This window comes from Stylophora pistillata, chromosome 14 (genome assembly GCF_964205215.1).
Source record: "Stylophora pistillata chromosome 14, jaStyPist1.2, whole genome shotgun sequence".
In the NCBI taxonomy this organism is placed as follows: Eukaryota; Metazoa; Cnidaria; class Anthozoa; order Scleractinia; family Pocilloporidae; genus Stylophora; species Stylophora pistillata.
Genome location: NC_142532.1, coordinates 16,364,879 through 16,382,088, shown reverse-complemented (window position 1 = coordinate 16,382,088; position 17,210 = coordinate 16,364,879). Strand labels below are relative to the sequence as shown.

Genomic DNA, 17,210 nt, shown 5'->3' with positions numbered 1-17,210 from the left:
AAGGATTTCGAGGGCTGTGAAATAATTAACTGGCTTTAAAATGGACAATTTTTTTTTTTTTAAAGAGTGGAAATGGAGAAGCCGAAGCAAAATGAACTGGGATGTTGAAGAAAGGAAAGGACGTGACTCGTGAGAGGTGGTAATTCGTGAAGAATGTGATTCGTGACCGTTCATGAAAGTTACTTTATGCGAAATACGAAAGACAAACGTGAGATAAATTGCACAATTTACGACACGGTTGATCGTGCAAGATTGTCACGTCTAAATAACCATAACCAAACAATACAGAGGCAATATTTGAGTTTTATTTATTTCCCGACTCTACAACAGTGATATTATTACAATAGAAAAGTTTCGACAACATCTTGGTTCTAAAAGGTTTTACTACCTTAAATAAAACTTATTTAAATTTTTTTCTTTAGTTTTCGTTAAACTGGATCCTACCCTAAAAGTATCGTTGGCATAGAAACGAACTTTAATGGTAAACATCTAACTACAAAACCTATATTTCCAATCTCCAAATATTGTGTTCAGAATGAACCAGAACTACAATTTGATTAATTGATATGGCAAATCTTTGGAGAACTACTTGGCCTTTTTTTTTTTCAACTTAAACGACTTCTGATTTAGTTACGTGCAAAACATTGGAAGGTTTTCACTTAGTAATTACTGCGTTAAGTGCACTTTGGGTGAATTATGTTAGGAATGATCTTCTCTTGAACGTGTATCGACAAAGGATTAAAAATAAAAATGATCAAATGCACACAGGAAGAAATTTAAATATTGGCGACCTCAATCTGCTTGAGGAAAGATTGTCACGATAATATCCACAGCCTCAAAACAATAAGGAATAATTTTAAACTAATGGTTAATGCCAAACACTCATTTCCGTCCCCTATTACGAAGATTCTAACTGAATCATAATTATTCGATGCCATTGGAAAAAGTCAGTTGATTTTTATCTGTCCTGGGAAATTATTTTAAACTTCATTATAATAAAACGGCATAACATGAAACAAAGCGGTAACTGTAAAATTTACTGCTAAGTTTTTGACTAATCAACGACAGCTTTCGCGAAAACACAGCGGACCTTTCCTTACAAGATCAACGGTAGATAATTCGCTAATAATGAAGTTGTTTAACAGCTTTCACTATTGACGTCGGCAGTAAAATAAACGTTTTAGCAACTGAAAGCGTCAAACTGATATACGTTCGAACAAAATGTTAAAAATCAGCTCATTCGGACCCCGCGATTATTTTTTATCTACCCTATAGCAACGAGAATCGCTTTGTTTTCGCGTTTAAAGGAAACAGATTTAAAAATAGCAGCTGGACAAATAACCATATTTATCAAAATCAGCTAGATAAGCCTTTTGTAATCCGCTCTTACTATTCTCCGGACCCTCTCTGGACATCAAAAGAAAAGCAAAGATCTGATCTCTGACGATCTCAGGCCGAAAAAAAGTCATTAAATGTTTATTTCCATGCACCTGCAACCGACAGCTGGTAAATATCAACAAAAAAAATTGAGCCATATGAACCTGCTCTAATATAAACCATTCTCAAGGCTATCCTTTTCACAGCTTTATCGGATATTGGGAATAAATCGTGTCCATCGTTTCAGTTTGCTGCTCATTTCTAATCGACGATGGAGGTTTTCATTTCCAAAGTACAGTCCTCACGGCAGTTTTTGGCCAAAACAAGTTAGCGAAACGCTGCAGGCACACTGAGAATTCTTTGCTCCGGGAAACCTCGCTTGGTTTTCTTATAATCATAGCTATCGCTCTTTGTTCTAGCTCTCTTTTCTGCAATAGGGGAACAATGATCTTCGCTCAGGATGTTATATCCGACTTTTGATTTCTCAACCTTTTGAGTCACTGAGACATTAGTCACGTTGGTTGAAAATCCCTCATTTGTAAATCGAACAAAGCTATCGCCGCTCTTTGCTCGAGGTTTTTTCGGTGACGATTGCGGAAATTCAATGAAGACTTGGTCAGGATCTACCGTCTTTTTATAGCTTACTAACTCAATCACTTCTGTCGAGCTACAGCGTTTATGAGCGTCAACATCAGTGAGCGATCTCAAACGCCGCCCAATAATTTTTTTAACCGACGAGGAACTACTTAGGCTTGTCTCTTTCGACGCCTCCTCTTCCTTCTTGGAAGAATTATTCTGTTTTTTCTTTTCATCTCCCTTCGTTCCGTGAAAACCGCCACGTCTGGTAAACACATTCTGTGGCTCTTGCATCCGCCTAGCCGCGTTTGCCACCGCGTTTTCCCCGCGCGGGCTTTTCTTACCGCGTTGCACTGCGTTTACACTCCACGCGAACATGTCCTTGCAACCGGCTCGAAACTTCTCGTTAAAAAGCGCGTAAATAAACGGATTGCAGATGCTGTTACACAGTCCCAACGAATAGGTGATCAGACGCACATAATCCACATGATTCGTAGTACTTTTCACGGTCCATTCAATTGCACTGATATAAATCAACAACGGCAGCCAGGTGACAAGAAAAACTAGAATAACCGTGAGGAACATTTTCAGTACTTTCTTACGGCTGCGGATGAAAGCCTCCACAGGACGTGAATCTCCCAGCTGGCCACTTTTCCTTCTCCAAACTGTCCGGTAGATTTTTCCGTAGAGGACGATTAAGGTAACCAAAGGGAGCAGATACCCAAACAACCCGAGGAACATCACGTAAATAAGACCGGAAATTGTTGTAGGAATGGTAGCACAGTAGGTGAAGGTCTCGTTGGTGTAGGGAGCTAGAGGTGCGTCCTTTAACTCGGTCAAATAAAGGCTTGGAGATATGACGAGAAGCGCGTAAACCCAAGAGCCTAGAATCAGCTTATTTGCTGTGCCATATGACATGATATTTAAAGGATGCACCACAGCTTGGTGGCGATTCCATCCGATTGTGATCAGTAAAGTCATGGACGCTTCGGGCGACAAGTACTGGAAGAACCTTGTGACTTTACAAATGGGCCTACTATAGCTTTTCATTCCGATGCCCTCTTTGAAGTTGATCACCAAAAACAATGGGATAGCGACAGTGCTTACAATCAAATCGCTGATCGCTAGATGAAGTATAAAGCGGTTCATCACAGACCGCATCTTTTTCGCTTTTAGGATAACAGCGACAACAAGTCCATTACCAAAAAGTCCCACCACAGAAGCGACACTGAGACATGTTATGATGGCGATCTTGAATCCTTCATCGTGAATTTGGGTACCCGCACGTTCGTGACTTAGGTTCGTATTATTGCTCAAAGTAGCCATCTGTAAGGAACTTAGTCCTTCTTGACACTACGATGGCGCCAGATTTTTGGTTTGCTCTGTATCCCAGGGGTACACGTGTAGTTATTTAGAGTCTCTCTTGCGGATCATGTAACTAGAACGAACTATTTGACCAACCTATGAACTTAAGACGGTTTCGCGTAGAGCTTGAAATGTTACCAGTTGTAATTCAGAAATAATGTTCACGACCCCACGACGTCCTAAATTGCTCTCGTTACAGTTTGTCACCACAGAACTATTCCATTTCGGCGACTTTTACGTGACGCGAAGCAAAGGCGTCGATTGGAAAAGTAAATCGATCGGTTGACATAGTTTCTGTTGACTCACGTTTTTCGCAATATCCTGGGAAAACGATGACCTCAGTCCTTCAAGCGGCGATTACATTCAAATATCAAGTATGCTACGCCTCCAAATATGCCAGATTCGATTCACTTCACTGCATACACCGCACAAAAGATTCAATGAGGTGTTACAAGAACACAGTGTGAGCACGCTTCCAAATTTTTAGAAAGCTTGACTTTCAAAGTGCTAATATTGAACAAAAAGTGCGATTTTCTAAGGGACTGCTGTCTTTTTTGTTAGGACAGAGTTTGTTGCACGACTTAAATAGCTTGCAAATTATTATTATTTTAATTCTCAGCTTTAATCACTTACCCCCCGATTGGATAATGTCCATTTAATGACGCAGTATTGTGAATTAAAGAAAAATTTGCAACTCAAATAATCGGACAAACTAAGTTTTGTGGTTTTTATTGTCCATTTATTTCCACATGATAGCTTTTTGAGGGTTTTAACCCTAATGTGATAAAGTTATTCGCATTGACCTGCAACCAGGATATGGTGAGATGAAGTAGGGTACTTCTAAGTAAGTAAAATCCTCGAAAAACTCCAAAAGTGAATTAAATCGCGAAAAATAAATAATCGCCAAATCAGCAGGTGTTATACATAAAACCATTTGTTAGGCAAACACTGTAACGGTTGTCCAAAGCTAACTTGTCTCGTTTAACAATACTTACAAAAAATATTATTCCGAATGTGGTGGTTTTCCTTTTTTGAGTCCCCCCTTTTATCCCTCAGTCGCGTATAAAACTCTCTCAAGAAAAAATAACTGACCCGAACAAAATCCTTCACGAGTTGCTTGCAATAAAAAATTACTACGGCAATTTCATAAGAGGCGCTAAGTCGAGTTTTCCTCTCACCAACCGACTAAACAACTGAATAATGGTTGAGCGAGTTCTCGATGTGATATCATATCGTGAGTACGCACAACCAAGAGCCCATTTTTATGAGCTCCTAGCAGAACTTATTGTCTGCTAACTTCATTGATTGCACTTCTACCAAGGAAAAAAATGGATTTGGAGACGGATGTTGCGTAAAGGAAGCGTTTCCAAGATAATGCATCACCATTAGGCATCATTTCGTTCATTCACCTATCGGAAATAATGGAACAATGGGAATAACTAATCATGAGACTTTTTCTGTTCCTGGAAGAGAAACGAGGTTTGTGTAACCGATAGAACTAGGTTTCCCATTTGGGTTCTTGGATTGAAAAGGATTTTCCGCTGAAAAGGGTCACAGGAAAACAGTTCAATTTCAGCAGTATTATTTGTTTCACGAAGTAATCCTGAACGATGAAATTACAAGACACCTTCGGTTCACCGTGTATTACATTGAACTTTGGCGTGTGCGTTTCAAGGTTTCCTCGGATTCTCTTTAAAATCTCCTGAGCCTGAATTCTTGTGAGAATAGCGCTACTGAAGACAAAAATAATAAAATAAACATGGTAACCTGTAGCCTGTGTACAGCCGCCCCATCCCTCAAAAAAAATCGGGAAGGGGGCCCCCTTCCCGATTTTTTTGAGGGGATGGGGCGGCTGTACACAGGCTAGGTAATTTGGTTTTATTAACTGAGTTGATAAAGTAAATTGACCACCATAGAGGGTTCCTAAAGCTCAATTGCAAGTTTCGAGCGTTAGCAGAACGATTATCTAAATCGGTGAGTATAATAGGAGGCCGGATTTCCACAATTTTCTTGAAATCATAAAAAACCAGACTGATGCCGTATCACGTGGAAGATTAATACTTTCTAATATCTTAGAGCAGCCTACGTTATGAAACGAAAAAAAAACAATCAACGCCAAGAATGACCATTATAAATACAAAAGATGGTGTTCTGAAGTGTAAAGCCAAAGATGAAAGCTTTAGAATACAAGGTTTCTTTATTTTTTCAGCTTTTCAGTGAAAAATGTTTAGACAATTTTCATAAGTGGTTCTGTTACAGGCCTGGAGCAAAAGAAGAATTATGAGCCCTGCAGAAAAAAAAATCGAGCCTTCAACCGCCTTAGAGGCTTAGCTTAGTCGTTTCTTTGGCGAAAGAGGCTCATTAATTTGTAAATATCGCTTAAAAAGTATTATGATTTTCTCGCTCTAGGCTCCTCCTTTGAAGCTCGATTTGCGGGTAAATTTTAAATTTTGGACTGCAGACAGGAAACTGCCTTAGCTTATTATTTCTTCCCAACTGAAGCAATATCGGTTTCTGAAAAAAATCCCCAAAACAGAAGGGAAAACAACTGTTTCCTTGTTATAGCATTCAAACCTCTGACCTTTGATTGGAAATCAGGGGACCGTCTAGTGAACTTCGCAGCGACAAAAAGTCTTAACGTTAACTAAATTACTCTTTCAGTCATATTCCGGGAATTACGAACTCCCTTGTAGCTGACATTGATAATCACCGTAATTTTTACTAGATAAAATCAGTGATTGCGGCGTTGCTAATGGTGTCACAGATAACAAAATAAAGCTCTTAGTACACAACAATATGTCAAAATGGCGCTGGTTACAGGAAAAGAACCACTCGGAGTTGATGGAAAGGGATGACACCCAATTATAGGTTAAAAGCTTCCGCTATTGAAAATCAAAATTAATATAGGCCGGCTTCGCGGTTGCCTCCTCGTAGGAATCAAGGAAAATCGTAGAGAAAACAGCAAGAGAGAAAAAATATTTAATTGTCATTATAATTTGGCGTTTTTAGGTATGCGAATCTCAGTAAAAAGCATTCCAAACAAAATGGGGACTTCACGGCCGAGGCACAGAGTTCTGTAAACAAATCCTATTTCATTTTTAATCAAATATTTGTTCCTTCACGAAGTTGGTCGTTAAATCTAGAAAGACATAACCCGTCTGCTGCTTTCTTATGCACTCAATCCTCCCACCACGATGCCATCTGCATGATATCATTTTGACTCGATATACTGATCGTGAGAAAGAATCATAGATTTGAATGATGTTATTCAGTGAAAGAGCTCCGACTGCTCCTATTAAGAGTAAAAGCTACATCCTTCCTATTGGTACGTCAGACGCTCTTCCACTTAAGTGCTAATCTGAAGGTGGCAGGTTCGACTCCTATTCAAAGCCCTCGAAGTTCTATTTCTCCGTATTTGCCTGTATCATTCTCTAAATGACATCATCTTTCACTTACTCACCATCTTTAAAATTATATTTATCCATACATGTTAAAATGAGAAGAATGACCGTTGAACGAGTAAAACGTGATAATGAAATTTGTATAGTCTTAGACAAGCTTTGTCCATATACCGCTGCGGTGTCTAAATGTGTCCTTAATTTTAACAACTTGGTTGTACGCCCGCGGGGCTTTCTTTTACTGAAAGTGGCCTAATGTCGCCTGTCTGTTTAGCATGGCAGCCGCTCATGGAAAAAGTTATCGAAATCCCAGTGTTAGAATTAGTGCCATTTATCTATTCTTATTGTTCATGTTTTTTTTTCTTTTTTGGGGGGGATTATTTCATTGTAATTTTAAAGTCAATCGCTCAGCGCAAGGTGACATGGATCGGAAATGGTGGATCGCGTTAAACCATTAGAATTATAGGTTTAGTACAATTTCGAAAACATTTTATTGTAATCTCGTGATGAGCGCTTGTTTGTGAAATCCTGAGAAGAATATAACAGCGAAGGGAAAACAAAATCTTAAGGTAAGGGCATCTTAAAGCGTGTTTATGCGTCTTGCGACCAGGATAAATCGTGATCTCGAGATTTATGCTACCAGCAATCGAGTAAGTCCCAACACCTGTGTTATAAGTCAGTTTTCGCAACCATTCTTTATTAAAGGTCGCTGGGAATACTCCACGATTAAGTAGCGTTAGCTTTAATCCGCCGCATGCGTCATTCACCGAAGGAAATGTCACGTACACACAAGGTTTCCTGTTGCCGCCAAAAATCATATTGAAGTTTTTCATGATGAATTCGTGTGTTTTTTCTTTCCGTCGCATCTTCATTAAGTTCGTTTGTTTTCACGTGCATTGCTTTCAACGATATTGTTACTCTGCGCAGAATTTTCATTTCGTGTTATTTTATTTCGATTGTTTAGAAGTATATCAAAGAGCGTGTTTGTTTGGACATGCACGAGACGGTTTTGGCCATCATATCACCTTTTATCATATAAGGGGCAAAATTACTGAATTGTGATTGGTCAAGACAGAGGGCATTTTTTTTCTTAATTTTTGTAATTGCCCCGGGCAAAATTACTTGAAAATGATTGGCTGAAAATCGCTTAGCAACGGCTGCCAAGGTAAAGAAATTTCTGTTTGTTTTGTAACAATGGCGTCCCGTTTTGCGCGAGATCAATAAGAAAACATTTTGCTCCTTATATTATAAACAAGTAATCACATGGTTCCTTGTAAAATTAAGGATTGATATCACTTGTGTTTTCGGAAGTTGCCGAAATTGCCCGAGTCGCGCAGCAACTCGGGCAATTTCAGCAACTTCCGAAAACACAAGTGATATTAATCCTTAATAGTCCATTTTACAGTTGTGCTTGGTTGCCAAGCCTTTGAACGGGAGTGAGGCTAGGGGTGACATTGTTATGATACAAACCTTGCTGCCTTTCAAATGTAAATCACTTTACGTATGATGCATACGTATTTAATACCGCAGTTCAAAATATATGAACTTCATATATTCATTGTATCTGGTAAATCACTTTGTTATCATGCTAACTAGATAGAGGTCTCTATCACAACAAGGTCACCTTTAGCCTCACTCTGAATCAAAGGCTTGGCAACTACGCACATAACTGTAAAATGGCCTATTTTACTCGGCCCCATGCGATTACCTGTCCTAATTTTTAGACAAAGTTGGTTGAGTCATGCTTGACATCGCAATACTGAGACGAATTTAATTGACAGCAACTAATAGGATATAGGTCACGATACTACGACATGTAAGAAAAAAAAACACGTCCGAGAGGAAAACACCAAAAAAGGGAGAATGAAACAACGGTTAACATGACTCGACACTTCCATGCTCGTCACGTCACGTAACATGCGCATAAGTTGAACGCATTCACGCATGACGTTTCACGCGGACGCATTCATTTCAAGAGCTACGTACATAACCAAGAAATGGTCATTGGTCTCCCCAGATAACAACTGATGTTGGCGGCGAAGTAAGTTTTGCTGCAACTTTTACTCTTGGTAACGCAAGCATGACGTGACAAGTACCCCCGTATCAGCACCTAATTTTGATGGACGATCTCACTCGATCACTTGCTTTGGGAAACGGTAGAAGCTGCGAAGCTGAAGTTATTTCTTATTACAATCTTTTTGTTAAATTTCTTTGTTCTCATTGTGACCTACAAAAGAATTTACGATAGTTTGACGCATATGTTATTTTTACGGAAGGTTGTTAACCTGTTCACGGCGGGGAATGAGTGAAAACTAATTTCTCTTCACAATACATTTTAAAGCGATAAGAAGAAAAAAATTATTATTTCAAAAATATATTTAAAAAGAACGCTTAACTCTCAGAGTTAAAATGACAAGAATGAAATATAGACGACTGATGTTTTGACTAAGGATTGATAAATTAGGGTAATCAACTAAAGCGGCTAATTATTCCAAGCGCAAAAAAAGTAAAGCTTCATGTCGCCCTGACAACAGATCCCACAAATGCATAGCGGCAGACTCGCGCGACAATATGATGGTCAGAAAGTTAACCACGGAAACTACAATTGTGAATTTGCTGGTAGAAATTAGCTTAGGCTGAGAAAAGATGAGCGAATTCTTCAACAGAAGTTTCGCGACGAGTAGAATAAAGATCAGCAACAATGAAAGGTACGTTTGTTCCGAAGCGGGCGGTAAGATCCCTTTAATTTTAAGTGTCTTGGTGGCTTTTTGATCTTGTAGATCTATCGCGATTTCGCTGCTACGATCCGCTTTCTTAAATATTCCAACGATTTCACATAGGCTGGAGATAGAAACGATAATTTACAGGGTACGAAGCTTAATTCTCTTAAATTCTAAATAACCTATAAGATGAATAACAATACTCATACAATTCATCTTTGTATTTACGTAAACAGACACTCGTTTCGAAATTCAATTACAGATTATTGCGATATAATTTTACACCTCTTTTAGTTCATAATGATTTCAGATAGTTATGGACAGCTGTTCTCTTAGCCCTCGCACAATTTAGAATTTAACTCGAGCATGTGGTTGAATAAAACTTCGTTCATAAGTCCAGCCCCATCATCTTCAGCATGTGAGCGCATGGTAGAACTCGAACGAATATGTGAATACTTTCTTGTTTACATAGTTATTTGGCGTTGATCGACACATAAAGGATGGACATTATTGATTATTTTTAAATGAGTATATTAGGCAGAACGACCAGTGCAAGGTAGAGTTGTGCTTTGAAAAATTCCTCTGGTTTTGAAGATGTCGCTTATCTGACTTTGTTCATTTCCGGTCACCAACTCAAATTGCGTTTGTTAGCCATAGGAAAGCAGCAATGTCCTGAGGGAATATTTTCCAACCTATTCTTCATGTAGTGTGCTGAACTCTTTACATATTACTCAGACAAAATGTCAGAAAAAATTTCTCATCTATCCAACATTCACACTGACTGTCAGATAGGTTGACAGAAACATTGTCCAGCGCCCACCTGACAAAATAAGTCAAGTTTGAGCAGACGCAGTACACCTCCAGGCAAATGGCTTTGAGACAAATGTATTGTTAGACGTTTGGTGAACCCAACTTGGATATGATTCATTTGGGAGTGCTAAGTTCAGTAAGCACAAAATTATTTTGGATCAGGCTAGGCCATTTGGGCTGCAGCACCACTGAACAGAGAAAAAAAAAACAGCTGCTCAAAGCTAGGAAGATTGAGAAAGCTTAATTGAAATGTTTCATGTGTTTAAGGGGAATCGGGAACATAATTTAATGTGGAGAAGTTAACTGGTGAGGACTCAGGAAGAGGAAGTAAAGTCCCCTTCCTATAATGGCCCTCCTCCAATCAAATAGATAATCACAGGGCCAAATTATGCATCTCACTCCATCAGGTTCCCATACTTGACCACTGTACCACTACTGGATCAAGGCAAATTTTGTGGGTAAAACATGACATGGGTAAAACATGACATCATTACAACCGCCTCCTGGTTAGCTCAGTGGATAGAGCGCTGGACTGTAGTGCGGGAGGTCGAGGGTTCGAGCCCTGGCCGGACCAACACTCAAGGTCTCAAAATAATTGAGAAGAATTTGCTACCTTTCTATAACATCAAGAAATGGTTAGATATTCTAGTCTTCTCGGATAGGGACGAATAAATGGAGGTCCCATCTCCTGCAGGGTTGGGGCAGGAGACGTTAATTTCCCACACACGAGATTACTGTGTGATGGATGTCCTCCCCTGGGGTGGGATGGGTGGGTTAGGACAGCAGGTCCACATCAGCTATTACAGCTGCTAAATTAATCAACCTGCTAAAACAAATATATGAACTTCAACAACAACTTCAACAACAACAACATGGTTGATCAGCAAGAATCAGTGCCTCCCACTGAAGGAGGACTGGGAGAATTTTGGTTAAGGAAGTCACATTCCTTAATAGTTAATCTATACTAACCAAACAAGGATAGTGGCCTTACACTGTTTCTGTCCTTCATTACAACATAGTACCCACTGATGGGCAGTCAAAGGGGATAAACTGTCTTTCTTCAAAATAGCGTGTAAAAAGTGGGGAATAAAAGGATTAAACCTTGAGGTGTAATATCTCTAGACAAAACTTTGTTGACTGCTCCTGCCCCCCCTCCCCCCCTCCCCCTTCCCCCTTCCCCCCTCCTCCCTCCCTATGCACCTCTCAGTCTGGGTATACTAGCACTTCCCGAAAAAAAACTGGATTTGAATTTTTGTGATATACATCTCTGTAATGATGCTATTTCCTGACAAATCATATGTGGAAATCAGGACAGTTAACAAACCACAAAGCCTCAAACTTTGTCTGGTATAGTTAAGTATCTGTCTTGACACAATAAAAGCTGGGAAATACTTACTTTGTTTGACTTTTTCCTATATACCTATGTTTTATGAGACACACAAACTGAAAATTTGGCACTGTTTAAAAGTTTTGCTATTCATTTATATCAAATCTTTCCAGGACTTAAAATTACAGATGAAACATTAGAAGATAGATTGGCCTTTGATGAGATTTTTGTGGAATACTTCAATGCCTTCTTAGCATTGCCGGTAAGTACACAGGTTATGATAATATTTAATTATGTTAGACCCTTTTGATTACAAGGAAGCAAATTAATCCCACAAACATCCCAAGATATGCATATGATTTTTGTTTTGGCCAGTTTTTTTTGGTTTAGCTGTCAAATACTTCATTGGTAATTCAATTAAACATGCTACAGGAACTTCTGTCAATAATTAAATTAGTTATTTATTGGCCCAGGGAATAATCTTGTGCAACAGAGCCTGATTCTCCACCTCGGAGTAAAGAAGGGTATAGACAAACAGTCCGAGTAACTTTAGGGCTTGACACCAATGGTAGCCAACCAGCCACAGACTAGTAGAAATTCATAAAGGCTGATAGTTTCGAAAGAAACTGTTTGGGGCTGCGTTGGTGGGAGTAACGAAATAATTTGGATTTATCAACAAAGTTGAAATTGTAAATTGGCTAATGTAACGATTACAAAAGCTGATGTTTCGAGCGTTAGCCCTTCGTCTTTCACTCCAACAAAGGGTTAACCGCTCGAAATGTCAGCTTTTGTAATCGTTACGGTGGCCAATTTACCATTTCAACTTTGTTGGTATATCCAAATTATTTAGTAGAAATTCAGTTTTGGCTGGTGGTTTTTGATTTCCATAAGCCAGTTTGGCTAGTAAATTTAACACACTGAAATTGTCATAACATCTAAGTTGTCACTATAGCCACTTGGCTAGTAAGTTGAAAAGTTAGTGTCGAGCCCTGAACTTGACTAAATACTTCAAAAATAACCCTGCTATGGAGAAGCATTCCATCTTGGGCATGGAACTAAGCTATAGTCCTACTCTCTTGTTGTTACTTCATGCTTCTGAAAGAGAGATCCTTGCAGGAGGATGGGCCCTCTGACTCCTGAGCCCAATTTGCCTTGAAATTCATACCTCTTTCAGAAACAAATTTCAAGGCCTTTTCCAGGACTGTTTTTAGAATAATATTTCCAGGACTCCAAATTTTAACTTAAACCCTTTCATTTCCAAGATTTCCAAATTAATTCTCCTTTTGGTTTACAATACATTTCTTATAACATAAATTCTGAAAGCCTCATTGCTTGAGTTAAGCAGATTTCCAGTACCTGTACAAACCTTTTACCTAAACCTGTCTAGTACTCTTTCATACCACAGGTGCCTCAAGTGCACCAAGGGACTCCCTTTCAGCTAATTACCTGCCTGCTATTTCTTTCCCTATCTAATACCCTGTGGGGTGTTGCATTGCTAACATGAATATTGTATGTACATTGTAAAATAATTGTATTATTGAAAATTTTACATTTAAGAACACATTATAAATGTATTCTCGTGTCTTGCCTGAACTACTACTAATCTAGAGTACACTGTTTAATGGTAAATTATTAAGAGCAAAGGTTCCAACAAATAATTTTTAAACCTCTTTCTGCATTATTACAAATGTCAGTTGCATAATATAGAATAGTGCACTCTTTAAAAAACCCTTAATTCAGTGATTGATAATCAAAGAAATTTAGTAGTAAGATACTTCATAATTATGCAAATTAATTAATAGAGAACATTATATTTTACATATGAATCCCAAAACTTTACAATAAAATTTCTTCAACCTGAAAGTAACTTCAACATACCTTCACTTCCTACTACCAGGCTTTCACTAAGCAACTGCAGTATGATCCCCTATCTGGGGCTTTTAAGGATTACACTGGAAAGACTGACCTTGATTTCAAAGAATTACACCCAAGTCAAGACCCAGAAGCTGATACAAAACAGAGAGAGAAGTCCTTTACATGGGTGAAAACAGAAAGACTGCCATTGTTTTTGAAGTAAGGACTGCATTTTTAACCCTAGCATCAGTTCGCATTTTCTTCATACTGTTCTCTTTACATTTCCTAGGCACTGCTGACTGGAAGAATTTGTTACATAATAAAGAGTTTCTTTAGTTGGTAATCATTTCCTATATTCTTGTGATCTTAATGCTTGATTCAGGGAAATTCAGGGAAGGAGAAATTAGATGCTGGTCACTCAAAGGTCAAAGGGTTATTCATGGACAAAGAAATGGTGAATATATTAAAAGATAAAGCATCTATATCAACTAAGCTATCCTTTGTTTTGAAAATTACAAATCAAATTCTTGTTTGACCTTATCAATTCAATAACCCTGACTGAGGATAAAAATACTTTTTTAAAAATACTTGTAAACATTCTTATGTCTGTCAGTTTAATTTTCGAGGCCAATTGGTGACCGATGTACCTTATGCCACACGAACCACAAATAATTTTCCGTGATTCTATGAGGTTCTGCTGATAAATAACGTGAGAAAACCTTGAATTTAAAAAAGTGCAAATTGTTAACTTAAGCTACAAGCCAAAAGATTTGAACTCAGGTAAAATATTTGGAGACCTTCAAAAAGTAGAATTACAATCATGAAGTGTTGACTTTCTCATTTATGGACAGACAAGAGTGTGGAAACGTCGGAAACACCGAAGAGTAAATTATTGTGCAGTGAGACGCCTAAAATTTGTCATCGAGATCCTTAAGCTAGTACCTGAAGTTTACATTTGATGCTTTTTTCTCTATTTAAGGTGGTCACAAGTTACATGGCAGTTTCCAAGTTACTACTTGCATTTATCAGTTAAAATGGTTCCATTTAACTATTGCTGCAAATGGTTACTTTTTTTAACCAACTTTCGTCTCTGGATTTCAAGGCAGTCATAGATCAAAACTTCACTCTTTGTGGAACCGTGAGACCTTAAAAATTAAACTCTGTGTTTTTAACTCAAGGAGTTAAGTAGCTCGTACTTAAGCTTGAATCAGCAGCTTTCAAGTCATGCACAAATTCAGCGCACAAGGTCTTCGTACATGTAAGCAAAAATTTGCGAAAAACCTTTCGTATATAAGTTTCCCAGTCGGTTTTCCGTGCTGAATTAATAAAATGATGGTGGTATAGGAATTATTTTCTCACCTGTAGACTTGAGGTTCGCTTTAGAAGTTTGTACAGAAAACCTTTTCTGGTTCATTCGTGTTGCAAGTCACGAAACAGTTCGAGGGGCGACTGATTGAAATGGCGGGAAATTCGCGCCAGGCTCTTAGGGAGATCCACCACCTTTTCACTAGTTTACACTGATTTATTGTTTTTAGGAATGTCCAATGAATGAACTTTAACCTTTATTCCAAACGAAATTGTGATTTTACGAATTGTTTCTCAATGCAGCGGTTTTTTGTCTGTGGAAATACATGTAAAGGAAATGTCCAATCGGCGTGGGGATAGGGGTGTTAATGCTAACCATTTTAAGAGTTAGAGATCTCTTTCATAACGGCGGGCATAAACATTACTTTTTTCTGTGATTGCAAATAAGCCTTCATGGGCTCGGTTTCGAGTGAAAATTCGATTGTTTTTAAACAAGCGACTTTTGAGGTCAGAAAAGCTAGAGAACATGGATGTAAAAGAACAGCGGTCTAGCCCGCCATCTTTGAATGAAGTCTATTTGATTTTTTTTTTAACGTTTTTTATAGTTGATTGAAATCTAAAGGGGTCATTTTAGTATGAATTATGACCACAATTCTTTCTCTAAACATTTCTTAGTTTGCTTTATCTCTAAGAAAATTTTCCTTTACATTTTTCCTGCCATTCACAATTCACCGTCTTCTTGCAGGAAATAATAATAAGCCACGACTAACTCGCACCAATTTTTTTTCTTTATATTTTATTCCTCATCTTTATTTTTCCATCAGCTTTTCAGTTTTTCTAACTATGTTACTGTACCTATCATTTATTTGTTTAGAACCCGTCTTTATCTCGAATACAAACTCTGCCGTCTCCTTCTGCGCACGCTCGAAAATCGAACCGCGCGTGTCAGCAGTCGGGGCCTGGGTGGCTACAGTCGCGCCACAAGTCACACCATCTTTAGCCCAGTAGGGAATGCAGTCCGTCCATCAAGTCGAGCCTCTAACCAATCATGGCCAGGTAATTTGATTCGCCATTATGGAAGAAGGCCGCTGGGCAGTGCGACAAGCTTACCTGGAATGTTGAACTTGGGAATAGCACCTAATGGCGAAACGACACAAGAGAAAGAAAATGGAAAAGAAAGCAATAAAGACGTGAAAGAAAAAATGGAAGGTGAGCAACGCATCGCAAAGAAAGTCATCAGGATTTACTTTATTGACTCGAGTTAGCGCCCTGGGCGCTTATTTACTTTAGGTATGCCTAAAGGGAGGGCGCTTACTCGAAACAGGGAGCATATTCCTTTCTTTAGAAATAGTAGAATGTGCTAATCAGAGCTTTGATATTTATTTGAAAAGGATCAAGAAAACTGGAAAACGAACTTGTTGTCTCGAGATCTTTCCGGGCTAGAACGAAAAGCTAGCAATCGCCGCAAAATTTTAAGACAAAATCATTCGTGTGATGAGATTGTGAACAATCTCATCACACGAATGAGGCAGGTAATTTCCGGCAGGTAATCTCCGGTCACTTGAGTAGTAGAGACTATTGAGTGTCCAGAGTCTTTTATATACGGACTAAACAGAAGTGGTGGTAACGTGTATCAATATAAAAGTTAGGAGCTGGGAGAAGGGCCGGTGTTATAAAACTCCATAGGTACAATCACAGGCAAATTACTTTGAAAGTTGGTTCACTGAATAGCTGCATTTCAACCTCATTCCCTAATTAATCGATACAAATAGCTCTTTCTCCTCAAAAACAACATCACACCCTCTCCCCAAAAACGACATCACACCCCCCTCTGCCCCCCCACCTTTGCCACTCATTGTTTCTCAGTGTTGAGGAGCACCGCTGTCGTTTTGTACAACATTAAATCGGGGGGGGGGGGGGGTGGAGAGAAAACAGACTGAGGTCAGAGGATGTAATCAAAACAAGCTGAAATTTCAGTTCTATTCCTCTCTTAAAGGAGCCGTAATTATTGAGGAACGAAATGATGGTAACGACGTGACTGGCGTGACCAGTACAAACGACGAAACCGATAAGGATGAATCGACATTCGAAAAGCGCAAGGCAAGAGCCAAAAGTGTCACGCTTAAAGATGAGGCCAAGACTCACGGTAAGTCAAGCGTCCTTGCGATAGAGTGTTTTTTTTAAGCAAAGTCTTAGATCCAAGCTGTGGTAATCACAAAGATCAGTAAGATGAGTGATTAATATCCCAAGGGACCACTGAGAACGGTCAACCCTTTTCTACTTTGAAAAAACATCTAGCGCCCCTAAGCGATTGATCTTAATGATGCATTTGCTTGGTCGGAAAGGTTAAGCGATTTTTTTGTAAAATAAGTATTTTAAATCCGTGCCTTTCATTTCTTAGACTACTTCGTGGTACTTTGGGGGAAGGTTGCATTCTGCTAGGCTTATATCTAATGCACCTCACCACAGTCACATAAC

General features: G+C 38.8%; 2 protein-coding genes across 4 annotated transcripts in view; one reads left to right on the top strand and one right to left on the bottom strand.

Moving 5' to 3' along the window:
- Positions 1–283: 283 nt before the first annotated feature.
- On the bottom strand, positions 284–3,958 carry LOC111332129 (QRFP-like peptide receptor). The gene has a single exon (XM_022937412.2). The coding sequence runs from the start codon at positions 3,277–3,279 to the stop codon at positions 1,705–1,707; it is 1,575 nt and encodes a 524-aa protein (XP_022793147.2). The 5' UTR covers positions 3,280–3,958; the 3' UTR covers positions 284–1,704.
- Positions 3,959–7,137: 3,179 nt separating this feature from the next.
- Positions 7,138–17,210, top strand: part of LOC111332112 (uncharacterized) — a 30,071-nt gene continuing 19,998 nt past the window's right edge. The window contains exons 1-6 of one of the 3 annotated variants that reach the window (XM_088744533.1): positions 7,138–7,285; positions 8,734–8,872; positions 11,747–11,835; positions 13,471–13,646; positions 15,607–15,941; positions 16,729–16,878. In XM_088744533.1, the coding sequence (XP_088600659.1) occupies positions 8,836–8,872; positions 11,747–11,835; positions 13,471–13,646; positions 15,607–15,941; positions 16,729–16,878 (787 nt within the window). In that variant the 5' untranslated portion in view covers positions 7,138–7,285; positions 8,734–8,835. The other 2 variants (XM_088744532.1, XM_022937387.2) reach the window with 2 other exon arrangements.